Genomic DNA, 27,871 nt, shown 5'->3' on the forward strand with positions numbered 1-27,871 from the left:
TAGTTCCAGGGAGGACTATGATCCCGGAATTCCAACCGAGATCAATTGTACTGCTGTTTTTATTATGTTACAATGCATTATCGCCCACCGCCCCCAAGATGGCAGGTCCAAGGGGGTGGTGTATAAGTCATCAATAAATTTAATAAAGAAAAGAAGCCCAGCCTACCTCCAAAGGACCCGGTGGGTCCATGACATTGTTTGAGTGACCGGACAACTTGTAAGTTTTTCTTTTGTCTCTCTTGGGCCCAGTGGCCATTGCCAGAGACGCCGAAATCTGCGAGATCTGTGCCAACATCGCTTGCTCTGGCTGCTGACTGAGGACACCTCCGGTAGCCCGACTTGAGTCCCTGAGAGATCCTGACCGGCCGTCTCTTGCATCCCTGCTCCCAGCACTGAATTGGAACCTATGAAGGAACGCCAGCCTCCCTTGACTTCTGCTCAGGCCATTTGGCTCCAGGCGCTGGTAGATTGCGGCCTAGTCTAATTGCCAGCCCCAGGACTGACAGGGAGGGTGGAGAAAGCAGAAATCCGAGTGAAGTTTTGGCTGGGGATAGAAGGTGGGCCCTGGAGTTGGATGGAGCGGCCAAGATGGGAACTTTTTCTCATTGCCAGCTCCTCTGTCAAGCTTCCACTGCCTCTCCCTATCGTGAACAGAGGGCCAAACTAGGAATCATACTTGGTGGCATGTGATTTTTGTTCTATTCTTTTGTTTTGCCTTGATGAAGCTCTCGCCAATAAACCCTGGTTTCTGCTTCGCTCAACTGGGTCACCCCACACCTCAGTGATGGTCCAGCTTTTAGCATGCTGGGAACAAGATGGTTTCAGTAGCCAATAAGAAACAATCTGGGATTCCTAACCCCATGGCAAAGCAGGAAGGACCCAGATTCAACCCCTGAGGTCTTCAGGTCAACGTATCAGATAGTCGGGGATGCCCCTGCCAGTCAGAGGTGACCTTGATGTACTCAAGATCTGATTCAGCAAAAGGCGATTTTCTCTTTCTCCCTGGCTTTGACTCCCTTTGGCCAAGGATTCATGCCATTGCCCTTTAGGTCTTAGCTGCGCAGTAAGCCCTGCATCTCAATAAACCATAGCACTTTAAAAATTCATGCATCTCCCAAACCCAGCCATGCAGAGGCTGGCTCAGTGTCACAGACGATGCTGGGACAGACGATGCTTTCCTTTTAGCCCCCTCTCCCTGAGTCCAGAGGTCTCAATGAGAGAGCTGGGGTGGCAAAAGGGTCTTTCTTGAGCTGTGTGATTTCCCACTCTTCCTCCATATGCAGCCAGCTGGGTGATCTGGAGCCAGTCACAGTCCTGGTAGAGCTATTCTCATGAAGCTCTCTTTGTTGTGTCAGAGTTCTCTTAGCCTCACCTATCTTTCCGGGTGTCTGTTGTGGGGACAGGAAGGGAAGGTGATTGTAACCCGCTTTGAGGCTCCTTTGGACAGTGAAAAGCAGAGTATAAAACCTTCTTCTTCTGCACAGACATGGCTTAGGCTTAGTCACCCACTCGAAGGAAGAGACAGACAGGCAGAAGTGAAACCATTCCTTTATTGATCTAACCAAGGGTTCAGAGAGGAAATAGAAGAGGGGATTCAAACAGCTTTAAATGCAGGAGCAGTTCTCACAAGGCATTGTGGGAGAGATTTCTGAGCCAATGGCAACATGGAATTATTGCCCAAATGCTAATTTTTTTTCTTGGCCTGAGCATAAGAGAACCCCTGAGTGTCTCAGAATGTGTGTGTGATATTATTCTCATGAGAAGGATTCTCTGGACTGCACAGAGCTCAGATTTTGATTCTCTGGCCTGATATGAGTCTCCCTACACCTTTGGCTGAGTAGGTACTGAAAAATGGCATTAAAAAAAAAGAACTCCACTTCTTTGTTTTATCCACATGTGCAGGCACATTGGTAATTTAGGAGGAGGGGGGCTAATAAACAGAAGAAACCGACTGTCCCCGAAAATGGCACATGCCAGGATTTCTGTCCAACCTTTCGGAAGTACGAATCCATTCAGTGGAGAATTCTTAGCACCCAAGAATCAATTCAGTGGAGAATTCTTAGCACACAAGAATCAATTCAGTGGAGAATTCTTAGCACCCAAGAATCAATTCAGTGGAGAATTCTTAGCACACAAGAATCAATTCAGTGGAGAATTCTTAGCACACAAGAATCAATTCAGTGGAGAATTCTTAGCATACAAGAATCAATTCAGTGGTGAATTGTGGTGAATTCTTAGCACACAAGAATCAATTGTGGAGAATTCTTAGTACACAAGAATCAATTCAGTGGAGAATTCTTAGCACACAAGAATAAATTCAGTGGTGAATTGTGGTGAATTCTTAGCACACAAGAATCAATTGTGGAGAATTCTTAGCACACAAGAATCAATTCAGTGGTGAATTCTTAGCATACAAGAATCAATTCAGTGGAGAATTCGTAGCACACAAGAATCAATTCAGTGGTGAATTCCTAACACACAAGAATCAATTCAGTGGTGAATTCTTAGCATACAAGAATCAATTCAGTGGCGAATTCGTAGCACACAAGAATCAGTTCAGTGGACAATTCCTAACACATCATTCTTGCTCCAGAAACAAGCTTGGGAAACATGTTATATCAGGTTGTGTTGGTCCCAGAAGCATCCCTATGCACATGTCTAGTTTCTCTGCCCCTCGCTGATAAGTTGACCCAAAAGATAATCAGGACTGCCGAGCAAAAGTCCTCTGGTCAATTGAAGCAAGGCGTTCATTCCCTACAATCTCAGGCCTTCCGCTGGGACGTGGCAAAGGTTCCCTCCGCGTTCAGGAGCAGCCTGTGCATGCAGCATTGACGCAGAGTTCACACAAGTCTGGATCCTCCACGGCCAGTTCTGATCAGGAGAAGAGACCACAATGGCCAGTTACACAAGTGATGTTTCTATAAGTTTCGGATTAGGAGGGGTGTGCTTCGGCTGAATTCAGCCACCTCAGCGATCGCCGAAGCCCAAGGCGGCCAGTGCTGCAGTGCAGAGAGGAGGGGCGGTGGCCATGCACCAGCCGGCGGCCACACGCACATTTAGACACCGCACTTGTGTGTGGCTGCTGGCTGGTGCGCCACTTCCCCTCCTCTCTGCACTGCGGTGCTGGCCTCCTACATGCCGCTTTGGATCTTGGCCCTTTGGCGTGGCCCTTCTGCACGCAGGACGGGGGGGGGGGTCCTATTGGCTTGCTTTAGGCTGGCATGTTTGCAGGTGGATTAGATGCCTGGCTTTGCTGAGACCCAAAATAGCCCAGAGTGGAGCAACGGCTTTGCAGTGAGGAGGGAGAGATCGAGGGTCAAAGCTGGACTCTGCTCGGTGCCCTTTGGCCAATGGCTTTTGCACAGCCTGACTTATCTCGCAGAGTTGTTGTGGGGAGCAGAAGGGAAGGGGCGGCGTCCGGATCCAAGGGTCTTCTCAACCGAAGACTTGGTGAGCAAGGTCAAGCTGAGCTGTCAACAAGCCAGAGTCCCAAGGGGAGCCACAGTGCACCCCTGTGGCCACTCTGGGAACTGCAGACTAAAGTAGGGTCAGAGGCAGGGGCCTGAGAGAGCCAATCAGAGCACGGCTGAGACTACAGAGGCCGTTTCTCATTTTTTTTAACATTGCAAAAACCCCGAAACACTCTCCAGGCTTCGAGAAACCCAAAAAGTGGAGTGATTATGCAGGATATATTTGGGAAGCAGAGCTGTGGACATGCCCTCCCTTTCCCATCCCCTCCAGGCCCATAACTGGCCATTTGGGGGAGGGAGAATGGGTTGACATGACCATATAGTGTCCCTTCACCCCATAAATGTTTAGCAAGTTTTATTCAGGGTACAAGCTTCCGAAGAAGCGTGCATGCACACAACAAGGTTGATTTCCTGCCGGCCCTATAGCAGTGGCCAGTGATTTCTCTTGCCCTCTTTGGGAACGGCCCAGTGCTACACATTATCGTCTTCTCTGGCATGCAGAGCGATCGTCTCAGCTGCTGTTTCACAGCCTTGCTGCCTGGGAGTGAAAGAAAGGCCAATAAAACCACAGCCTGTAAAACAGACAGGGGCCTGCTGAAGGATGTCTTGAGTCAGCCAAGATAAAGCGAGGTAAACATTGTGGTGGTAGGTTGTGTGGTGGGGGGGGGGCTTGGCTGGTGCTGGGTAAGGAGTGTTGTGTGTGCATGCACGTGTAAACATTCAAGAGATAGGAGCAAGCTTTAGAATTGCAAGAGGAGAGAGCACAGAACCCCAAGCGACAAAGGAACAACGCAAATGCAGTTTGGATGGGATTATTGCAAGCTGGGTGGGCAGAGATGTGGAAGGGGTGTGAGTGGAATCGGCTATAAAGTTCACCTTCCAAAGCAGCCGTTTTCTCCAGGGGAACAGATCTCAGTCGCCTACAGATCGGCCGTAATCCCAGGAGATCTCCAGTCGCCACCTGGAGGCTGGCAACCCTGGCTGCAAGCCAATTTTGACCCCCTGGGGATTTCAGTTGTCAGGTTGCACAGGACTCTAGAAGGGGGGTCTTTTGGGGGGCTCAGGCTCCACCCCTCCAATTGGTCAGATATTTTCCAACCTGGAGTTCGCAGCACCAACATCTACCCCTTCCTCTTTACCAGAGGGAAAAGGAAAGAGGGCTCACCCCCATCATGGAGCTGAGACAAGGCAGCCGGGTCTCTGGACAACTTACCAAGCCTCCTGAAAACAGCCGGGGCGTCTTCTCTGTCACAGACCGGGCGCAAGTCCTTCGGCAGCTCTGGGTTCAAACACAGCCGTAAGAAGGTGACCGGGCTCTGACTTCTCACGCTGGCAGGGCCTGCCTTGGCCTCTTTCCCCAGGATCTCCTTCATTTTCTTCACCGATTCCAGCGGGAAAGCCGAGTTACCGTCCTGTCCCAGGACACCCAAAGTCAGCACATGAGGCCAGAAACATCCAACCCTCCAGGATTTCACAGGTGTCAATAGAGGGACCTTCTCTGCACAGACAGGGAAGGTGGACTCTGTGACACTGTAGCCCCCAGGAGGTCCCTGTCCTTCCCAGGCTCCATCTCCAAATCTCTTGGGGTTTTCCAACCCTGGATTTTGTGAACCTTCCCCCCATCCCCTGCCAGTGGCCAGCTGGAGAGGGGAGATCTAGCACTTCTACTAGGGAAGCCAGCTCCGGCTTGGGAAATACCTGGAGGTTTTGAGGGTGGAGATGGGAGTGGGTGCAATTTGGGACAAGGAGAGACCTCAGTGGAGTAGAATGCTTCCAAAGGGTAGGAGTCTACCGTTCCAAAGCAGCCCTTTTCTCCATGGGAACTGATCTATGTCACCTGGAGATGAGCTGTAATACTGGTGGGTGGGGTGGTGTCCCCAGGTCCCACCTGGAGGCTGGCATCCCTAGCCCTCAAAACGAATTCATAGAAGCAGGCTGCAGCACTCAATCCAGGAGATCCTCAGGTGGCATCCCTAAACACTCCTCATGTGTAACTTTGCTGCAACCGCGTGACACTGCTCCCCCTGTGGCATTAGTCCCCTCCCACATACGAGCGCCATTGTGCGAAAAATGCAGACCCAGTCACTGAACAAGAAACTAGTGAATGGCTGGAATGATCGGAAAGAGTCAAGGCAAAGTTCAGACTGGAGCAATCCAAAAACAAAACACTCCTAGTATTCCAATTAAGGCCTAGCTCTGGCAATTAGGTGACAAAAGCGCTTGGCCCACAACGGGGGTGGGGGGGGGGAGCAAAAAGGAGCCTTGATGCAATCGGGTGTGATCACCAAAGTGTTGGGGGAGGGTTGGGAGTGCATTATCAGCAGTGCCCTGGATGGCCTAAGCTAGCCCAACCTTGTCAGACCTTGGAAGCTAAGCAGAATCGGCCCTGGTGAGTGCTTGGGTGGGAGACCAGCCGGAAAGTCCAAGGTTGCTACGCGATCGAAGAGGGATGGGCAAACATCTACAAAGAAAGAAGGTTTAACAGGAGAGAGGTGCTCCTTTCCATCTGAGACCCAAAGCAGCCTTCCTAAAGGGGAACAGAAAGATAGGCCAGTCTCCAAGGGGTTAACCTCACCTGGACGTGTACAGTTGACCAGCAGCTGTGTGTCAGCATGAGGAGCATCAGCAGCATTGGGGCAAAGAGGGCCGCCATGTTTGTTCTTCACAAGCTCACTCTGGAAGAACTGCGCGATCCCCTCCCCACCCGTGAAGATCGCTCCGTATCTGTTTGTCCCGCTTGCTGGTGGACGCAGGCTCTGACCCTCTGTCCTCCCCAGCTGACAGGCATCCCCTTATAAAGCCCATGCTTTACGAGTGACTTGGTCATTCATTAATCAGACCAGGTTTAATAGAACAAACCTATTGCCATTCCATAAAGCCAAGGTGGAAGTTTACTGTTCCACCCTGGTAAGATTTTGTGTACATAGATCTGGGGCAGGGAGGATAAGGAGAAACTATTAAAATCTCCAGCCATGGGAAATGGTGGGTGGTGGACAGGCTGGCTTCAGGGTTGCCAGCCTCCAGGCAGGGGCTGGAGATCTCAAAGAGCATAAGAGCCCTGCTGGATCAGACCAATGACCCACTGACAGTCAATCCTAGAGTGCCATTCTGATGCAATGACGTCACTCCTGGGTTTGCACAGGAAGTGACGTCACGCTGCCGGGAGTGACGGTGTTTGACGTATCCCCATCCCCTCGATCCTCCCATTTGGCTGACGACCCTACATGGACCTTTTCCTCTGCCCTTTGGTTTCCACTGCAACGTGCCCATCAGGGTATTTATAAATCCCCAGCAGGTTTCCAGAGACAGTTTGGCGTGGAAGGAAAAGTAACCATGGGTCAATGCCGTACAAGAATTCCCAGCCTAGCTCCTCCTTTCAATCTCTCTCGCCTTCCAAGTCATCCCTCTCATTGCTCTTTCCCCCCAAAAAGAAGATCCCATACATCTGAGAGCAAGCAACATGCACTTTGGTAATGCACACTAGAAAACTTAGCATGGAGGAGGAGGAGGAGGAGAAGAAGAAGGAGAAGAAGAAGAAGAGCTGGTTTTATAGCCTACTTTTTACTACCCAAATTGCCTACCAGTCCTTCTTCCCACAACAGGCACCCTGTGAGGTAGGTGGGGCTGAGAGCTCTGAGAGAACTGTTACTAGCCCAAGGTCACCCCGCCGGTTGCCTGTGGAGTCTTGCTCCGCGATAGGGTTCCAGCAATGGTGATGATCAGTGGCCCTTGGGGAATGCAAATCTCACCGGTCACATCCCCAGAAACACTTTGCATCTGAAAAAGTAGCTCCCCAACTTCTGACATGACACAGTGGACAGAGCAACATCATGGCTGCCAAAAACGCACGCATGCACACCTGCACGCCCATAAACACAGACCAGTGCTTGTTTTGAGGCTAGCAGGGGGCCCTCTGCTGGCCATGGGTGCCCAAACATGTCAGGTCATTAGAAAAGGCCAGCCATCCCAGTAGCTTTACCTCTCAAGTAGGGCAGCTCACGCCTGGGAATTTGGGGTTCTTTCATGTTCCAGGAGCTCTGCTTTATCATTCTTCCCACCCCCTTTCCAGACTCCTAGGATTCTTTTATGCCAGCAAGCTCTTTGGTTTGTCCTTGTTTCAGCCATGGGGGGAGGGAAGGGGGGCTTCTTGCTTAAGGTCTCTTCCCCCCCTGGAATCAAAGGCAGCTCTGATTTGCAGCACCTCCTGTGCTTTCCTTTTGATCTGAGCTCGGCAGGAAATGCAAAGGTAGAAAAAAAGTTCCAAAGGCACCTTTTGAAGCTGCTCGTTCCTGGAGGGAGGCCGAAGGAGTCTCACCACAGCTTCGCTTGCTCTCCCCACAACAGGCACCCTGTGAGGCAGGTGGGGGCTGAGAGTGCCCTGGCATTAGTGCTCTGCGAGAACAGCTCTGACAGGACTGCGACTAGCCCAACGTCACCCAGCTGGCTGCACGTGGGGGAGCGGGGAATCCAGCTTTCCAAATGAAGGGACCAGTTCTCCTGGAAAAAATGGTTGCTTTGGAAGTTGAATGCTATACCCTGCTAAACTCTCCCTGCCCCTGCACTCCACCCCTAAATCTCCAGGGATTTTCCAACCCAGACTTGGCAACCTGGAGACAAAAACTAGGAAGGAATCCAAAGGGGTGGGGACTTTGTGGCAACTTTGCTCACTGCAGCAGTGCCACCTGCTGGCTGTGCCAAGCTTTACAAGGGTGCACCCCACCGTCTTCCAGAACTCCCCATCTCTTTGGTTTTGAAAGAGCTGCGGGGCTGAACGTTTACTCCTTTATTCTATTCACTTCATTTGTACACTGAGGGAGATCTGCAGGGACAGAGAGCGGCCAGGTCCGCTCTCCGAGGGTGCCAGGAGAACTCCAGGCCCCACCTGGAGGCTGGCAACCCAGCTGGGTTTCGCAGAAGTCCCCTGGGTTTAATCCCCAACACAGTCTGTTGAAATATTTCAGGCGCCAGGAAGGGACGTCCTCTGCCTGCGGGTGCATTGCTTGCGGAAACAGACAACGAGCCGGAGGTAGCTGGACCTAAGACCCAATTTGGCTTCACGTTCTGGGCTGCAGAGAGAGGCAGGGACATGAACCGGATCGGAGTTTCTCTGGAGCCAGGACGAAACTGTGACTCATGCCCGAGCGGAGGTCAAGAGGGCAAGGACCGATGGGCCTCGGGGGCAACTGCCAAACTGGTTTGGCTCGTGAAGCCGGCGTGGGGGTTTCTTCCCTCCCCCCAGTTTCTGTGATTCGATCTGTGCTTGGGCGCGGCCGTGGGCCGAGGCAGCAGGAGTCCTTGCAGAGAGCAAACGGCTTCTTGCAGTCCAGTCCTTTTCCTTCCTGTCTGTTAAGGTGGCCAGCTCTGGGCTAGGAAATTATGGGAAAGGGGGTGGGTAGGGGTGGAGTAGGGATGCCAGCGTCCAGGTGGGACCTGGGCATCCGGCGAAATTGCAGCTCCACTCCAGAGTTCCCCAGAGAAGATGGGTACTGAGCAGCCACCTTCTCTAGAGGACCCCTTTTCTGTTGTCTGGAGATCAGTTCTCCTCCTGGGACATTGCTAGCTGCCAACCCATGACAACCTGGGAATTATGTCTGCCCGGCCTCTTCTTAGAAAAGTCTGGGGTGCAGCTGCACAGCACCGATGAGTAAAAGAAGACTGGGATGGAATTAATGCAAAAGAAATTCCGTCTAAACCTCCGGAAGAAGTTCCTGCCAGTTAGAGCTCTTCCTCAGTGGAACAGGCTTCCTCAGGAGGTGGTGGGTTCTCCATCTTCGGAGATTTCTAAAGAGAGGCTGGAGAGCCATCTGACGGAGAGGCTGATTCTGTGAAGGCTCAAGGGGGTGGCAGGTGACAGTGGATGAGCGATTGGGATGTGAGTGTCCTGCATAGTGCAGGGGGGTTGGACTAGATGACCCAGGAGGCCCCTTCCAACTTTATTATTCTAGGATACTCTGATTCTAACTTTAGGAAGCATTTTAAGCAAGCCATATAAAATCAAGGAAAGCTGACGAAAGGAAGCACCAGATAAAACCAAGGCAACCTGATCAAAGAAGTCATACAATTTTACAGGGAAAGGGCGGTCTAAAAGCCGTGCGCTGAACGTGTAATGCCGTTTTGTGGCTCTACGAAGCCTGCTGGGGTAAGAGGAGGCAGCCGCCAAATTGTGCAAAACTCTCGGTTGAAGTTTTGGGAAAGGGCTGCAAAAGCCGCCCAAAGAGTTCGGCGGGAGCACCTTGCAAGCTCTGGTATGGAGACGGATTGACTGACGCGGGACTCTCCTGGTCAGGAAAGGTCAGCTGGCCAGAAATGTCACCCAACAGGAAATGCAAGAGGTCACTTTACGCAGGACTCACAACCCGCCCCCCCCCTCTCCGGCAAGCTGATAAAACCTGCATCCCCCCGAGAGCTACTGTTTCACAGTCTTCACAGGATGCTGCACATGAGGGGCCTGCTGTCTGCGGTGAGCAATCTGTCTCCCTATTTCTTTTAGAACCCTGTTCAGATATTGTGGGCCGTATCGTTGCCTCTACAAAGGACATCAGCGGGGTGGTAGGTAGAAAGGGCTGCAAGGAAAGAGGTGTTCTTTTGGAGTGATGGGAAAGCTATGCGGGGCAGTCAGAGCGTCTGACTAGGATGTGCGAGAGCTGGGTTCGAATCACGTGTGCGGTGGCAGCTTGTTGGGTGACTTTGAGCCAGTCGTGCCTCGGCCTGTCCTACCCCACAGGGTTGTTTGTAAGGATGAAACAGAGGAAAGGCGAAGGATGTAAGCGGCTTTGGGTCCCCGATGGGGAGAAATGCATGATGCAAATTAAGAAAATAAGCGTTGGTTTTTATACCCCATTTTTCACTACCCCAAGGAGTCTCAAAGCAGCTTACTGTCACCTGCCCTGCCACGCCCCACAATAGACATCCTGTGAGGGAGGTGAGGCTGAGAGAGCTTTGATAGAAATGCTCTGGGAGAACAGCACTATCAGGGCTGTGATAAGCCCAAAGTCACCCAGCTGGCTGCATGTGGAGGAAGAGTGGGGAATCAAACCCGGCTCACCGGGTTAGAAGCTGCCGCTTGTAACCACTTCGATATCCCTTGAAATTCTGGAGAAAGGGGAAATTGTTCCTTCGATATCACCCAACTCAGCTGCTCAAGCCCATGTGAAATTTAGCTTTGGAACTCCACACACACACAAGACTTTGCCTGGGACAAGGAGAGCTGAGCTGCAAATGAGGCGGAGACTTTGTTTCAACGTGAGCCCTCAGATTTCCAAAAATCGGCCCGGTCTTTCAAATGCATATGTGACGCTCTTACAAATGCTGATTTAAGATTTGAAACGGGCATCACTCAAAAGCCCCTGATTGTGGCGGGGCTTGCGAGAAGCAGGCATATCTTAGTCTAGAGTGCTTTGGGCATAATAAAGACCGTATCTGTAGTCCATGGACATCTGGAGAGCCCTTGTTTGGCCGCCCCTGCGAGCCACTTTCTGAAGATGGTCACGAGGATCTTCTTTCTCCAGCAGTCTTTTGATGCTTTTTCTATGATCTCTCCTCAGCTTCTCGGGGTCCTCCTCTTGGCGCTCCCCATGAGTGGTAAGTACTCCGCTGAGCCTTCTTACCATGGCATATCCCAACAAAATAAGAAGGGAACACGGTGAGAGTGCCAACTATAAGCGGCCCGCTGGTCAGAGATGATGCCTTTGGCTTTCGCATCAGACCCTACGACAAGGGATGCATCCGGAACAGAGGCTGTTTGAACACAGGCTCTGTTTGGAACATGTGTGGGTGCTATGTGCCCTGAAACCAAGGGTAGTCAACCTGTGGTCCTCCAGATGTCCATGGACTACAATTCCCATGAGCCCCTGCCAGCATTTGCTGGCATGGGCTCATGGGAATTGTAGTCCATGGACATCTGGAGGACCACAGGTTGACTACCCCTGCTTAGGGTATCCCTAAGAATGAAATCATCTCCCAAACGTCTTATCGTGAACAGCCTCGCCCGGGTCTTGTCAATGGAGAACTGCGGCACCGTTGGTTGAGTCAACCTGTTTTCCGTTGGGTCTTCTTCTTGTCCTGCTGCCTTCTGTTTTTCCAAGCATGATTATCTCTGGTTTTCTCATAATGCCACCAGATAACTACAGCCTCCATTTAGTTATGTTAGATTCCAGGTCGACTCCAGCCTTGATTCGGTCTAGAACCGTTATCAACTCCTATTGGCCGATTGACACCTCTGGATCTCCTCCGACAGATGGCCTGGACCAGTTCGCACCAGGAACGGAGTCCGTGACCCAAACTCCTTCTGTGGAACAAACCCAAACTGCTTCCCCAATGCCAGATCAAGGTATTTTTATTTATCTGTCATAGAACCGTAGAGCAGGAAGGAACCTGAAAGATGATCTAGTCCAGGCTTTCTCAACTAGGGTTGAGAACTAGGGTTCATGAAACCCTTGGGTTTCTTGATGCTCCTAGAAAGGCTTCCTGAATGGATCTGTCGCGACTCCATCGACTAACCACATCTGGATCTCTTCCAACAGTTGGAATCGACCAGTCGACGTCAAACCCTAAGGCTGTTCCACCTTCTTCCACCCAAACTCCCGATCTGGAAGAAGACCAGACCACTTCCTCAATCCCTGATCAAGGTAAACGAAAACATTTCTTGATTACCCAACCCTCGTTCATTCTTTTAGAGAATCACAGAATCATAGAGTTGGGACCTCCTGGGTCATCCAGTCCAACCCCCTGCACTATGCAGGACACTCACCACCCTATCGCTCATCCACTGCCACCTGCCACCCCCTTGAGCCTTCACAGAATCAGCCTCTCCGTCAGAAGGCTATCCAGCCTCTGTTTAAAAATTTCCAAAGATGGAGAATCCACCACCTCCCGAGGAAGCCTGTTCCACTGGGAAACCGCTCTAGCTGTCAGGAACTTCTTCCTGATGTTTAGACAGAATTTCTTTAGAATTAATTTCATCCCATTGGATCTGGTCCATCCCTCCGGGGCAAGAGAGAACAACTCTGCTCCATCCTCTACATGGCAGCCTTTTAAAAACTTTAAAATGGTTATTGGATCCCCTCTCAGTCGTCTCCTCTCCAGGCTAAACAGATCAAGCTCCCCCAACCTTTCCTCGATGGTTCTTGCCGTTCACTCGATCAATCAATCTAAAACACATCAATTTGCATAATTAATTTGGAGGCACTTCCTGGGCCCTAATAAGGAACATTTTCTCCCACTGAAAAAATCTGCCTCCTTCTCCTTTCTCTTTCAGTAGACCTTTGCCAAACCCACTGGTTTAACTGGGATGATCCTTCTGGTGTTGGAGATGAAGAACTTCTCTCTGGCCTCCAGCAAGATCACCCCCAGGAGATCTGCTCAGCACCAACTGCTATCGAGGCCCGGACAGTGGACGGTGTCCCAGCTTTGCAAACTGGGCAAAATTTCTCTGTGTGAGTTTCAAGGACCTTCTTGACCATGGTTCCACCAGCCCAGCCCAAGCAGTAGCTTTGTCTTCTACTATGCTGATCCGGTTGACGCTTTCTCCAACCAGGAACTCTACGAGTGCTGGTTTCGTCTGCCTCAACGCGGAGCAAGAGAAAGGCCACCGTTGCCATGACTACCAGGTGCGGTTCACCTGCCCTCCATCCTTCTGCTCTGGTACGTTTTTGCCTTGGCCCTTCATGTGTACTGTTCCCTTGGAACTCGTGTCTCTCCATTTGTAATCCAAAACCTTCAAGGGTGGCCCAACGGTGGCTCTCCAGGTGTCCATGGACTACAATCCCCATGCTTGCAGGTGTTCATGGGAATTGTAGTCCATGGGCATTTGGAGAGCCCCAGTTTGGCCACCCCTGCAACTAATATACTCCCTGGGTCTGACATGCCAATTAATTGGAGCCAATGTGTCTTGCAAGGCTGGACCACAATCCATGCTCAAATGAATGACTTTAAGCCATCCAGTGGGTGACAACATAATGCACACTGGAATGCGCAGCTTGCCCAGGGCCCAGATTTCCATTCATGCGTCATGGATCTCAGTCTTGCGTTCCTCTTCTGTTGTCCCCAAAACATGCTTAACCCTTTGTTTTGCTTCCCTGCTTCATTCCGTTGGGCATCTTCAGGAGGCGAGGAAACACAAGGGACAGAAAAGGTGACCTCTCCTGCCCCAGTCACGGCACCCAAGTGGAAACAGACCTCACCTGACCAGCAAGGTAGGCATGTGATGGCCCAGTTCCCCAACTAAGAACCAGCTGGAATGAAATCTCTTCTCCCCACCGGCTGTCTGACCACATCTCGGTCTTTTCCTACAGCTGGCACTGACCAGTCCTCCACACCAGGGCCTGTGACCACTGGGGCTCTAAGGCCTGCTGTGGAACCAGCTCACACCAGTTCACAAATCCCAGGTCAAGGTATGTACATGCTGCAAAGGTGGTCTCAATCATTGCTCCCTCTAGCAAAAAAAACACAGAAAAGCAAAAGATCTTCAGGCAGGGCCGGAGAATCCATCTCAGGGCTGAAGGCCCATAATTTGCAAGGCCATGGGCACAGGGAGTGAAGACTTCTCTGGAACTTCTTCTGAGCCCCCCTCCCCCTTTTCTTTTCTACTTTGCTAGGCAGTTGCAGGACCCGCTGGTTTAACCAAGACGACCCTTCCGGAGTGGGGGACGAAGAACTCCTCTCTGACCTCCAGTGGGAGAACCCCCATGAGATCTGCTCGGCTCCCATTGCGATAGAGGCCCAGACCGTGGAGGGTGTCCCAGCTGCACTAACCGGGCAAACCTTCGCAGTGTGAGTTTTCAGGCCCTTCTTCGATGGGATGCAGCTCTGAACGGCCCGGCCGTGAAGATGCGGCCAACTAGTCACGGGTGTGGGTGCTGTCTCTTTCTGGGGGGTGGAAGAGTCTTGTCTTACAATTGCCCCTTTGCTCAGGAACGACGCCAGGACTGGTTTCGCCTGCCTCAATGCGGAACAAGAGACAGGCCAACGTTGCTATGACTACCAGGTGCGGTTCACCTGCCCTCCATCCTTCTGCTCCGGTAAGACTTGGCCTTGGACCTGTTTTTGGTTTGTTTGCCTCTGTGGTCATCAGAAATACGGCCCCATTCCACATGTCTAGAAAAGTGCTTGTCTGTTCCTTCATCCTTCCTGGCCTCGTTTCCACCCCAGACCAACCAAGTCTGTCAACGCATGGCCAGAGTGGACCTTCTTGAGGACTTGGGCCCAAGTTTCTTTCCCCACAACCAGGCAGGAGCTGCAGGGAGCGAATTTTTAAAGCGAAATTCTGGGCCTGCTTCCCATTGGGACCATGGCGCAGAGGGAGGCAAGCCCTCATAATCCAGAGTTGTAACTGCCCCAAAGGGGCAATAATTGCCCCATTTTGGCCCTGCATGGGCAGTCTTGCCTTTGAGCCCAAGATTCTCCCTTCCTTATCCAAACCCTTAGCTTTATGCTTACGCTGTCTGCCACGGTCCGGTTGACTGGGGCTAACGTGTTGAACAAGACTACTTAGGCACAAATGTACCAGCAGGAACCAAGCATTCATAAGGAATCAGAGAAAACTGTCTAGAGCAGCTGTCCAGTGGGGGGCTACAGAATACACGGTGGCAGGATGTCTTGCCACAGCTCAGAGATTCTCACTGCTGTGTCAGTTGTGGTCACGGATCTCAGAGCTGGCGTGGTGCAGTGGTTAAAAAGAGGTGCACTCTAATTTGGAGAACCGGGTTTGATTTCCCACTCCTCCTCTATATGAAGCCAGCTGGTGACCTTGGGCCTGTCACAGTTCTTTTAGAGCTCTCTCAGCCCTGCCTACCTCACAGGGTGTCTTGTTGTGGGGAGAGGAAAGGGAAGGTGATCGGAAGCCACTTTGAGACACATGAGGCCAGCTGGGTGACCTTGGGCCGGTTACAGTTCTTTTGTAGCTCTCTCAGCCCCACTTACCTCATGGGGGATCTGTTGTGGGGAGAGGAAGGGAAGGCGCCTGGAGACTCATTTGGGTAGTGAAAAACTGGGTACAAAAACCATCTTCCTCTTCTTCGTGTACTCCTCTTGTTTTGTACCAAAAGCACTTTTCTCACCATCATTCCACTGGGGATTTGACAGGTAATGAGGAATCACAAAGGACAGAAAAAGGGACAACACCTGCCCCGGTTTCTGAACTTAGGAAGAAGCAGATCTCACCTGGCCAACAAGGTAGGCACGGGGAGCTCTGATCCTCCCCCAAAATTCAAAAAGAACACTTTTTGTGACTGCTGGCTATCTGACCTCACCTGGACCTCTTCCAACAGTTGCCGATAACCAGCCCACATGGGGACCTTATCCAAGGACACCTTCCCCCCAAACACCTGGTCTGGAACAAGGCCAGGTAACATCCTCAATCCCAGATCAAGGTAGGCATGGAAGACAAAGGTTGTCAGAAGCAGGCATCTGACTTCACTCCATGTTGGAGAAAAGGGAATTGTTTCTATCTAGAGCACCATCCACAGCTGAAACAAATGGTTCTTCACCTGAAATACTTCCTCATCATCCATCCCCTCCTCCCCCAAAAGCACATTTAACCCTTTGCTGTCCTCCCATCCTCATTCCAATGGGTATTTGCAGGTCTCCGGGAAGCGCGAGGAACAGAAAAAGTTACAACGGCTGCCCCTGTAACCAAACCTGAGCAGACATCCTCTGACCATCAAGGTAGGCATGGGAGAGCTCTGTCCCCCAACTAAAAATGCACTGAATACTTTTCAATTCTCTACCTGTTCTGGAAGCAACTCAGTATCCTCAGTCCCTGATCCAGGTATGCAGGTGAGATGGAGAGTGCTCCAAATGAGGTTCTGTTTGGAAGATCCAACAGACCTTCTCCACATCCTGGAGAAAAGTGATGGTTTAACTTGGGAGCCCCCCCCCCTCCCTGGACGCAGGAAAGGGATGGTCCTCCACCTGAAACCCTCCTCCTCATCCACCCCCTCCTCCTGCCAAAAGCATGTTTAACCTTTTGCTGTCCTCCCATCCTCATTCCACTGGGCGTTTGCAGGTGTCCTGGAACCACAAACAGAAAATGTCACCACGGCTGCCCCTGTAACCGAACCGGAGCAGAAGCTGACCTCTCCTGATCATCAAGGTGGGCATGGGAGAACTCTGTCCCCCAACTGTCTGTCCCCCCAAAATGCACTGAATCCTTTTCAGTTCTCCACCAGCTGTGCAATCACATTTCAATCTCTTCCAGCAGTTGGTACTGACCAGTCCACACCAGGCCCTCAGCCTGCAACACCTTCCACCAGATCTTCTGTTCATGAACAAGCCTGGACAACGCCCTCACCCTCAGCTCCGGGTATGCCTTTAATACTGAGAACAATTTGAAGAGAGGTTCTGTTTGGGAAATGCAACAGATCTGAAGAAGAGCTGGAGAAAAGTAATTGTTTAAATTGGGAGTCCCTCCCATGGCCGCAGGAAATGGATGCTTGAAACACTTCCTCATCTGGAAGTAGTTCAGTGTTAGAATGGGCTGCTTAAGGAGGTGGGGAATCTCCCTCTCACTGGTGATCTTTACGTGGCAGCTGGAGAGATCCTTCTCCTGGATGCTTGAGGCTGATCCTGCCTTGAGCAGGGGGTGGGATTAGATGGCCTGGATGGCCCCTTCCAACTCTAGGATTCTGTGAGTCTAGTGCAGCAGTGGAAGGGGCTGCCTAAGGAGGTGGGGATCTCCCCCTCACTGGTGGGCTTCAAGCAGCGGCTGGACAGATCCTTCTCCTGGATGCTTGAGGCTGATGCTACCTTGAGCAGGAGGGTGGACTAGATGGCCTGCATGGACCCTTCCCACTCTAAGATTCTATTATTTTTGTCCTGAAAGCACATTTAACCCTTTGCTTTGCTGCCCTGTATCATTCTGTTGGGCATTTGTAGGTGTCAAGGAAACACAAGGAACGGAAATGGTGACCTCTGGTGCTCCAGCCACTGAGCCAGAGCAAAAACAGACTTCAGCTGACCAACAAGGTAGGCGGGGGAGATCTCCAACTGGAAATCAACTGAACCCTTTTTGCTTCTCCACCTGCTGCCTGATCACATCTGACTCTCTTCCCACAGTCGGTACTGACCAGCCCACACCAGAACTTCACCCTGGGACCTCTCCTGCTCCAACCCCTGTTGTGGGAAAAGTCCAAACAACGTTGCCAATCCCTGACGAAGGTATGCATGCAGCACCAAGGCTGTTTCAATGAAGGTTCTCTATTCCAAAAATGTAAAGGATCTTCAGAGAACAAAGCTCATGTCTGTGAGCAGGGATAGGCCCTGAGCTTGCAAAACTGCAATGGCTGTTCCATTGGGCATTTGCAGGTATCAAGGAACCACAAGGAACGGAAACAGTGACCCCTCCTGCCCTCGTCACTGAACCTGAGGACAAGCAGACCTCCCTTGACCAGCAAGGTAGGGATGGGGAACACTGTCTCCCTCCAAACCGACCTCTCCAGAAATTGTCTGACCACAAGTGGATCTTTCCCAACAGGTGGCATTGACCGGTCCACACTGGGCCCTCAACCTGTGACACCTTCCTCTCCAACTCCTGGAGTGGAAGAAACCTGGACAACTTCCTCAGTCTCTGATCAAGGTATGAACATGAGGCAGAGGTTTCTTCTGGTGGGAAAACACAACAGATCTTCCCCTGGTCATAGTCCAATTTCCAGGAGCCAATGCGCAGCATGAAACTGACCCATAATCTATGCGTGAATTAATTAACGATTAATTAAGCCTCGGTTAGGAACCATAGAGCTCTCTCTCTTGAGACGAGCATCCAGTGGGAGCAAACCAATGCCCAGCAATGTCTTGCGCAATCCGCAGATTCTCGCTCACCCATCCTGGGCCTTTGCAGGTGTCAAGGAACCACAAACCGAAAAGGGGACCCCTCCGGCCCCAGTCACTGAGCCGGATTGGACACAGACGTCACCTGACCAGCAAGGTAGGCAGGCATGTGACAGCCCTGGCCCTCCAATTAAGAACCAGCTGGACAATATTCCATCCCTCCACCAGCAGTCTCAGCCCATCTGGATCTCTTCCAACAGCTGGTGTCGATCAGTCCACGCCGGAAACTCAGCCTGAGACCTCTCCTGCTCCAACACCTGACCTGGGACAAGTTCACAGTCCTTCGCCAGTCCCCAGGGAAGGTAGGCACCCCGAGCACAGGCTGCAGCAGCAAAGGTTCTCTTTCTTCCAAAATTAAGAGGGGAAGGCCTTCTGGTAGGGCTGTAGGAGGAGGCGCTGTCCAAATGCTGGAGACAGGAAGAGGCCTGGAACGGTCAAAAGTGGCATGCAAAGGGCAGTCACCTCCCTGCAGCCTGTCTGACCCAATCTGTCTCCTTTCCCAACAGCTGGTGTTGGAGAGTCCACACCGGAAACCGGAGCTGGCACCCCTCCTGTCCAAAGTCCTGCTGAGGAACACGGACAGAGCACTTTTCCAATCCTGAATCAAGGTATTCATACCACACAAGAAGACGACGAAGAGTTGGTTTTTATACCTCGCTTTACGCTGCCTGAAGGAATCTCAAAGTGGCCTACAATCACCTTCCCTTCCTCTCCCCACAACGGACACCCGGTGGAGGGAGGTGGGGCTGAGACAGCCCTGACAGGACTGCTCTGGGAGAACGGCACTATCAGGGCTGTGACGAGCTCAGAGTCAACCAGCTGGCTGCATGTGGCGGAGCGGGGAATCCAACGTGGTTCGACAGATTAGAAGCTGCCACGCTTAACCACAATGCCAAGCTGGTGTCATTGTTGGCCAAGGCAAAATTGGGGGTGGGAATCCACTGCATGTCCTAAAGAACAAGTAGCTGTCTCAGGGCCACTTGCTTTAAAAGGGCCAAAGAGTCCAAAATCACACTGGCGTGCTTGCTGCAGAGCATCAACTAGTCTGTTAGTTTGCGTGGCTAATCCAGAAGTACTTCCGGGGTCACAGGATGGGAAGAGCCCTCTCATCCGCCCTCTCCTCCTTTCCTTCCGTCAGCTGTCTGCCAGACCCGCTGGTTTAACCAGGATGACCCATCCGGTGTTGGGGATGAAGAACGCCTCTCTGATCTCCGTCAGAAGAACCCCCGTGAGATTTGCTCGGCTCCAACGGGGATCGAAGTCCAGACCGTGGGGGGCATCCCAGCTTGGCTGACCGGACAAGAGTTTGCTGTGTAAGTTCTCGGGCCGTCCTTCCATGGGAGGCGGACTTTAATTTCGTGGCTGGGAAGATGTGCTGGGTAGGTTTGGGTGCAAAGCTTGTTTTCTGATTGGGCGGCCGTTTTGTCTGAGCAGGAAGGATGCTAGCGCTGGCTTCGTCTGCAGCAATGCCGATCAAGGGGAGGGCCAACGTTGCCATGACTACCAGGTGCGGTTCACCTGCCCTCCATCGTTCTGCTGTGGTAAGCCTCACCTGTGCCCTATACTTGCTGGTTGCTAGAAATATTTCCTGAGTCCTAAGTGTACAAAGGTTCTGGATGATCTCTTATGACCTTTCTCCAAACTGGGTAAGGATTTCCAGCTTAAAACAGAAATAGCAGATCTCCTTCTGCCCATCTTCACACTCTGGCTGATCACAAGTTTCCTTTCCATTTGGTTGGGCAGAAGCAAACTGCCTGATCTTTGTCACTGATAGAAATCCGGGAATGCATGATATCTCTCTCTCTCTCTCTCTCTCTCTCTCTCTCTCTCTCTCTCTCTCTCTCTCTCTCTCTCTCTCCCTCTTAGCTTTTTTGATTTCCCTCCAATGGTTGCCCACACATGGCTTCATATTGCATTCAGAGTTCATCTTCTTTTAATTTCCTTACAGGTTCCCTCTCATTTTAATTTCCTTACGGGGGTATTGTCCGTGCCTCATTTGGAAGGACTTCCGTGGGCATAGGACCGGAAGAGTTATTTTAATTTCCTCACGGGTTACCAAAGAATAATTTGGGATGCAATCGCGTATTTAACCAAAAACGTTCATGCAGTGATACATAATCTTGTTTTGGAGGGTAGCCGTGTGGGTTATTTGTTATTGCAGGGGTGAAGGAGCAGCCGGGAACAGAAAAAGTGACCACTCCAGTCCAGGTCATGGAATCACAGCAGCAGCAAGGTAAGCTAGGTCTTAACCACCCCTGCCCCACCCATGGGATCGATTGCCACATCTCCAAATGATGCCTGACCACATCTGCATCTTTTCCAACAGTTGACCATCCTGTGGCAAGACCCGCTCTGGTGATCCCCCCTGCCCAAACCCCTCCCACGGAACAAGTCAAAACAACGCCCCCCATCCCAGATCAAGGGATGTATGGCGCCCAAGGTGATTTCAAGAGCTGTTTTTCTTGAGGAACAAAGAAATGTTGAAGCGAGGTGTGGGGGGGGGGACAGCTGTCCCCATGTTAACAACCTGCAATTTCTTTATTTGCCATGCCTCACTTAGCCAGGCGATCCTCCCCCAGGATCAGATGCACAGGCCTGTTCATGCGCTTGGGAAGTCGAGGTTTCTCTTCTTGAAATGCGGCATAGCTACCTGCTCCCTCCAGAATTCCATTCTGGGAGACATGTGCCAGAATTAACAGAGATGGTGCTTCCAGAAGGACAGTAGAGCAGGGGGCAGTCTGGCTTCTAAGATAATAATGCTAATGCTAATGATATAGACATAAGCATAAGCATTAACATAAACATAAGCATTAACATAAGCATAAACATAAGCATAAGCATAAATATAAGCATAAGCATAAACACAAGCATAAACACAAGCATAAACATAAGCATAAGCATAAACATAAGCATAAGCATTAACATAAGCATAAACATAAGCATAAGCATAAGCATAAACATAAGTATAAACACAAGCATAAACATAAGCATAAACACAAGCATAAGCATAAACACAAGCATAAACATAAGCATAAACATAAGCATGAACATGAACATGAACATATTGTTGTTGTTGTTGTTGTTGTTGTTATTATATTTAAATTTATTGCCTGCCACTCCCAAATGGCTCAAGGCAGGTTACATCAGCCTGAATAACCCCCCCCCCCAATAAAAACTCCATTAAAACCCCAGACATAAAAACATCACAATACAATAATCGCAATACAAAAAGGAAAAAATACGACGGAAAAGCATTACAAAAACCTATCCCTTCTCTCAGTACAGATTTCATGAAGGGAGGTGGGAAGAGGGGGCAGATGAAGCCCACAGCCAACATACCCATTGCTCTATCCTGGAAGGGGGGCCAGACAGATCTTCCTGGTCGCTCCGGCCTCAACCATAGACCCGGTGGAAGAGCTCCATTTTGCAGGCCTTGTAGAATGATATTCTACAGCTAGCAGTGATTCCATACTTTGAATCCTGGGCCTGTTACTTCCCCTCCAGCGTTTGTCTTTTCTTTGTCTCTCCGCCAGCGTGTGAGACGGAATGGTTCGATCGCGACAATCCCTTCGGGACCGGGGACCACGAACTCCTGTCGGACCTCCTTGATGAACATCACAGCGAAATCTGTCCCGACCCGACTGCTATGGAGGTCCAGACGCTGAACGGGACTCCGGCTTCCGAGACGGGCCAAACATTTGCTGTGTAAGACTCTGCAGGGTGGCTTCAGAGCGGGATTGATGGGAGCAGGCAGGATTTGCACGCACTTGGTTTCCGGGGTCGCGAGCACCAATAACGGCCTGACTTGGGGACCCAAGCATGTTTCCCAGGGTCAGTGGCAGAGGCTAGATATAAACATTTCCCACTTATTTTCATTTTTTTTTCTCATCAAGTTTAATTAATTAATATTAATTAATACTTACTTGCTTACTTACTTATTATTTATTTATTTATTGGATTTATATCCCGCCTCTCACGAATTTTCTCGCCTCGAGGCAGCTAACAATTAAAACCATAACAATAAAAAAACCCATTAAAACAATGGCAGGACACATAAAGAGCCCACAAAGATGGCGGGACAAACTATCACCCGACATGAACTAAGACCAGCCAGAGAATCAACATTAGTTGTTATATATAACAGGAATGCTCCGCTAGAGTGGGATTAATCGAACTCCGGAACTAACTGCAATCCCCCCCCTCCGTGGTTCATTTGTTACCCCCCCCCCCAATTTTGTACACAGTAGTAGGAACATTTCTTTAGATTAGATTCCTGCCAATACACAGGTGTGCATCAGTCAAACACTGCATGTAAAGAGTTTTGATATAACCCTCCGCACAAACATATCAACGTTGTTTTGTAGCTCTTGATCATTGTAAAAGTATCCCCTCGTAACATGGACAGGAAGATAGGATAAAAAGACCCAAGTGAACCAAAGGAACCATTAACAGTTTAGGAGGTGTTGATCCTGGAATTTAACATTAGAAATTCTCCTTGTGAAACTGGATCTCGGGAAGAGTGGGCAGAAGATCCGAACAAGCCGAAAGGAGAAGTGGAAAAGGAAATATGCCCTCTTCCCCTGGTCCTATTTTCTTCTGTTCCCATTCCCACTCTGCTCTTCTGGACACTCCATTTGGGAGTTGGTACCTTTTGAGTTCCTTTTAAGAATACTCAAGATGATTAATGGACTTCTGCCCTCACCGGTGTTCACCGTTCCCTTTGCCTTTTGCGTTTCCGACAGGAATGATGTCTCCAGGGGGTTTTCCTGCCTGAATGCTGATCAAGGGGAAGGGGTCTTCTGCCTTGATTACCGGGTCCGGTTCACCTGCCCAAAGTCCTTCTGTACTGGTGAGTGACAAGGAAGACAGGAGGTGAGCCGGAAGTGACATCATGGGAAGCTCTAGCATTTCAAATACACAACCCGGAGCCATCGGATTGATTCTGGAGCAGAGGTGGCCAAGCTGTGGCCATGCTGTCAGGGGCTCATGGTAATTGTAGTCCATGGACATCTGGAGAGTCATAAGTCAGCCACCTCTGCTATAGAGTTCAGTTTGGGCCCTAGGAAGGGAGCTTCCCCGCACACTGGCGTACAGACTTCCCCAGGCAAGAGAAGTGACTGTACCAGATCATTTCACCCAACAGGATCAAATGGATTTGGATCAAAGCTTGCACCTCAGTCCGGATCAAAGTTGGCACTGACAGCACCTGTTCAGCAGGTGCAAACCGGCCTCCCTCTCCAAGGTCAGTCAAAAGGAAAACTCCACCCATTATATTTTTATTATTATTGTTTGCAAACAAAGGCAAGGCCGGCTGACCAGCTGGGTGGGGCTTGGATGAAAGGAACGTCTCCATGACTCTTTGTTTGTGTGCCAGCTCTTGTTTCTAATCTATTGCACTGGAGGCTGACCCACAAGGGTGAAGGGATGTCAACTTCCAGGTGACACCTGGAGATTTCCTGGAATTCCAATTGATCTCCAGGCTACAAAAGTCATTTCCCCAAGAAGGAGAAGGTCAGTTGGGTTTTCTACCCTGCTTTTCACTGCCTGAAGGAGACTCAAAGGCGCTTACAATTGCCTTCCCTTCCTCTCCCTACAACAGGCACCCTGTAAGGTAGGTGGGGCTGAGAGAGCTCTGAGAGAACTGTGACCAGCCCAAGGTCACCCAGCTGGCTGAAGGTGGAGGAAGAGGTGGGAATTAAACCTGGATATCCGGAATACAGGCTGCTGCTCTTAACCACTGCACCTTGCTGGAGAAGGATTTGGGGAAGGCTTTTTGGGTGCATCAAGGGTTGGTTTGGTTGAGGGGCCATGGCTTATTAGCTTTGCATGCCGAAGGTCCCAGGTTCAATCCCCGGCATCTCCAGTTAGAAGGACCAGGCAGGGGGTGACATGAACAACCTCAGCCTAAGATTCTGGAGAGCAGCTGCCGTCTGAGTAGACAATATTGACCTTGACGGACCAGAGATCTGATTCAGTGCAAAGGAGCTTCATTTTGTTTGAATTTTAATGTGTTATTTGAGTTCCTTTGCTTTAATCTTTTTTTAAATGTGCGAACCACTCGGAATAAATATTCATTGGACAATTCAAGATAAAGAATAAGGGTCATTCAGGCACGAATGTTCATTGAAATAGTACAAGACGTTTTGTTTTTTCGGTGTGTTTCGACACTGAGCTAATATTTGTTCATGCCGCGCTTTATAACACACTAATTTTGTTTTACTGATATTTAAACAACAATCTGCGGGCTAAAACTGAAGGGACATTTCTTCTTTGTTTTCGGAGGACGTGGTGTCCTACGTCACCCTGGCCCCAGAGTTTATGTCTCTCGCTAATTGCTCTATTGTTCCTAACTTTTAGCCAATATCTTGATTCTTCCATTTACTCGTAAGCTTATGTTATGCTCCTCGGTTGACCTCATTGGTTTCCAGATGCTAAGGAGAGTCAGTTTTGGTTAGTGTTTAGGTGGAAGACCACTGAGAAATTCATGGCCCAGAATAAACTGTAATGAATTAACCTTGGACAGCAGTGTGACTGTTTTGCCAGAATAAATCATATTTATGGCACATTAGCAAATTTGTGTTAGCGAATTGAGTGTAGTGGTTAAGAGCAACGGTTTGTAATCTGGAGAGCCAGGTTTGATTCCCCACTCCTCCTCCGCATGGCAGCCAGCTGGGTGACCTTGGGCTAGTCACAGTCCTGTTAGAGCTGTTCTCACAGAACAGTTTCTCTCAGAGCTCTCTCAGCCTCACCTACCTCTGTTGTGGGGAGAGGAAGGGAAGCTACTTTGGGACTCCTTTGGAGAGTGAAAAACAGGGTGTAAAAACCACCTCTTCTTCTTCTTCATGTAAACAACTGAGGAATTTTCTTCACCTTGTCTTCCTCTGAGCTTTGGACATGGTTATCTTTCATAGTTAAACAAACCTTCTCCGACCAGACAGGGTTTGGTAAATGATTGAAAGTAGTTATCTTCTTGGTCTTTTTCCTCCTCATTTTCCTGGAAGGATGGCCTGTTCTTAGAGGTAAACAGATGACAAATAATTTTAGGGGTAGTCAACCTGTGGTCCTCCAGATATCCGTGGACTGCAATTCCCATGAGCCCCTGCCAGCGTTTGCTGGCAGGGGCTCATGGGAATTGTAGTCCATGGACATCTGGAGGACCACAGATTGACTTAGACGACAGATTTTTCTGTGTGTCAACTGTGAGATGATCATTTCTTTTCATGAATATTCAGCGTTTGATAGGAGATTTCATTACGGCTACCTTTACGGAAGGGAACTGTGGGTCATGTTCGAAATTTAGGACTCTATCATTTGCTGTTTCCTGGCTTTATGGTCATTTCATACGGTTTGTCCGGCAGGGTGGGCGGTGATACCTCCTGTGTGGTTTTTTTTAATGTGGTTTTTTAAACTGAATGCCACCTCATTCGTTTGGAGGACATGGTCGGTGTGTGTGTGGGGGGGGGGGAAAGGCTACCGAATCGCAGGAGATTTACAGTAATCCCATAAGGCAAGAGTTATTCAGAGGTTGTTGGCCATTGCCTGCCTCTGCGTAGCAACCTTGAACAGCCTTCCTGGTCTCCCATCCAAATGCTAACCAAGACTGACCCTGCTTAGCTTCCAGAAGCAGACAGAACCAGGCTAGCCTGAGCCATCCGGATTGGGCATTAAATAAATCCCATGAAAACACCAGGCTGCCTTAAACTGAATCAGGCCCTTGGTCCATCACTCTGCTCTCTGGAGTCCTAGGGGTAGGTCTTTCACATCACCTTCTATCTGATCCCTTCTTACTAGATATGCTGGGGACTGAACCTGGGGCCTTCTGTACGCCTGCACTTCTACCGCAGCAATGAACAGAGACGTGGGGACGTAGTAAGCCTGGTTAACTCAGACCCGTGTTTTGTTGCCTTCTTGTCCCCAAGTTTGCAAGACGAGATGGTTTAACAGGGACCAGCCCACGGCCACCGGGGACTACGAACTGCTCTATTATCTCCGGAAAGACCATCCCGGAGCTATTTGCTCAGATCCCATTGCTCTCGAGGTGCAAACTCTGCAAGGAATCCCTGCCTCTGAGACTGGACAGAAATTCGCCTGGTGAGTTTCCTAGCCCTTTCTGAAAGGGGGCTTTAAGTCCTTAGCGTGTAGCAGGGGTGGCTAAACTGTGGCCCTCCAGATAGCCGTGGACTACAATTCCCATGTGCTCCTGCCAGCTGTGCCAGCTCATGAAACCCTGTGTGAGAAAGCCAGGGCTAGACTTGACTTCTTTTCCCTTGTTTGCTTCCGGGCAGCAATGACGTGATCCGTGGGTTTGCTTGTGTCAACGCCCACCAGGCGAAAGGGATCTTCTGCCATGATTATAAAGTGAGGTTCACCTGCCCAGAGACCTTCTGTTCAGGTGAGTCTCCATAGCATTGTTTCTTCTGTCCCCTTCTGATGCTTCTTCCAGCACTAGGGTTTTACAACAAAAACACCTGGGGATTGGCAGTCCAACCTGTATGCCTTCATACACGCTCTGACTTCCTCTTTTCTGTCCTACCAGCTTGGTGTAGTGGTTAGGAGTGTGGACTTCTAATCTGGCAAGCTGGGTTTGATTCCCCGCTCCCCCACATGCTGTCAGCTGGGTGACCCTGGGTTCACCACAGCCCTGATAAAGTTGTCCTGACCGAGCAGTGATATCAGGGCTCTCTCAGCCTCACCCACCCCACAGGGTGTCTGTTGTGGGGAGAGGAAAGGGAAGGGGATTGGAAGCCGCTTTGAGACTCCTTTGGGTAGAGAAAAGCAGCATATAAGTACCAACTCTTCTTCTTCTTAAGGCGGTGACCCAAAGGATGGGAATGGAAAAGAAAGGTGGCGGGAAGACTAAACCTCTCCATCCAGTCCTGGAATCCTGCTCCTTCCCGAAAGACGACAACCTGGTTCCCACGTGACAAGTGTTCCTTACCTCTGGATCGGGCCTCTGTTGTGGAGTCAAATCTCTCAGAGCTGTGGCTAGGCCAAGGGCAACGAGCTGCTCGCCTCAGGGGCATCAAGCTAAGAGGCGTGGAAAAAAGCTTGCTTTGGCTAGAACAAACATTGTCTCCTTATTACTCTTGATATTTACATATTTAAACTTTTCTACGAAAGTTTAGGAGGATTCCACTTTATGGTTTTGCCTTGGCTGTGGAATTAGCTACTTATGGTTCTTGCATGGCCCACACCCTGGTACATCCTATGTCCCATCCAAGGTTTCTGGCACAAGCAGCTTTAAAGGCAGGCTGCCTTTCTTTCTTTAGACCCAGTATTGGTGTCGTGGTTAATTGTGCTGGCTGCTAGCCTGGCAAGCTGGGTTTGATTCCCTGCTCCTCCACATCCAGCCAGCCAGGCGACCTTGAGCTAGTCACAGTCCTGATAGTGCTTTTCACACAGAGCAGTACCCTGAGACACAGGGGAGGACAGTATATAAATATAATTAAATAATTAACTGTTTTGAAGTCAAGCCATTCGCAGTAAATTGAATGTACCGACATGAATATGTCACGTCAAACGTGCTTCTATTTTTTTGTAAATAAAATTTCTTTTTCTGGTAACCGTTGGAGCCAGGT

At 50.2% G+C, this 27,871-nt stretch overlaps 3 protein-coding genes across 7 annotated transcripts in view; 2 read left to right on the top strand and 1 right to left on the bottom strand.

Annotated features, from left to right (window-relative positions):
- GUCA2A (guanylate cyclase activator 2A) overlaps window positions 1–761 on the top strand; it is a 3,692-nt gene extending 2,931 nt beyond the window's left edge. Inside the window, exon 3 of the mRNA XM_077311573.1 lies at window positions 250–761. Coding sequence (XP_077167688.1) covers window positions 250–314 — 65 coding nt within the window. The 3' untranslated portion in view covers window positions 315–761. The remainder of the gene's footprint in view (window positions 1–249) is intronic.
- A 775-nt stretch (window positions 762–1,536) lies between these two features.
- On the bottom strand, window positions 1,537–16,337 carry LOC143824365 (guanylin-like). 2 transcript variants are annotated; one of them, XM_077311571.1, is made up of 3 exons: window positions 16,196–16,337; window positions 4,684–4,882; window positions 1,537–2,871 (listed from the first exon to the last, which is right to left on the bottom strand). In XM_077311571.1, the coding sequence occupies exons 1-3, from the start codon at window positions 16,304–16,306 to the stop codon at window positions 2,804–2,806; spliced, it is 378 nt and encodes a 125-aa protein (XP_077167686.1). In that variant the 5' UTR covers window positions 16,307–16,337; the 3' UTR covers window positions 1,537–2,803. The 2 variants fall into 2 exon arrangements, with proteins under 2 accessions (XP_077167686.1, XP_077167687.1); XM_077311572.1 differs by lacking the exon at window positions 16,196–16,337 and adding an exon at window positions 6,046–6,247.
- Window positions 9,816–27,856, top strand: LOC143824363 (uncharacterized). 4 transcript variants are annotated; one of them, XM_077311564.1, is made up of 32 exons: window positions 9,816–9,930; window positions 11,015–11,051; window positions 11,707–11,799; window positions 11,993–12,097; window positions 12,727–12,904; window positions 13,006–13,112; window positions 13,574–13,663; window positions 13,763–13,861; window positions 14,066–14,240; window positions 14,382–14,488; window positions 15,552–15,641; window positions 15,737–15,838; window positions 16,050–16,133; window positions 16,474–16,560; window positions 16,666–16,770; window positions 17,343–17,432; window positions 17,523–17,624; window positions 17,772–17,861; window positions 17,941–18,042; window positions 18,304–18,390; window positions 18,494–18,595; window positions 18,800–18,901; window positions 19,432–19,606; window positions 19,728–19,834; window positions 20,455–20,526; window positions 20,620–20,733; window positions 21,827–21,998; window positions 23,036–23,142; window positions 23,437–23,535; window positions 26,213–26,384; window positions 26,579–26,685; window positions 27,104–27,856. In XM_077311564.1, the coding sequence occupies exons 1-32, from the start codon at window positions 9,901–9,903 to the stop codon at window positions 27,151–27,153; spliced, it is 3,339 nt and encodes a 1,112-aa protein (XP_077167679.1). In that variant the 5' UTR covers window positions 9,816–9,900; the 3' UTR covers window positions 27,154–27,856. The 4 variants fall into 4 exon arrangements, with proteins under 4 accessions (XP_077167679.1, XP_077167680.1, XP_077167681.1 ...); XM_077311565.1 differs by having other exon boundaries at window positions 16,669–16,770; XM_077311566.1 differs by having other exon boundaries at window positions 12,730–12,904.
- Window positions 27,857–27,871: the final 15 nt, after the last annotated feature.

The sequence above is a fragment of the Paroedura picta genome, chromosome 15 (genome assembly GCF_049243985.1).
Source record: "Paroedura picta isolate Pp20150507F chromosome 15, Ppicta_v3.0, whole genome shotgun sequence".
Taxonomy (NCBI): Eukaryota; Metazoa; Chordata; class Lepidosauria; order Squamata; family Gekkonidae; genus Paroedura; species Paroedura picta.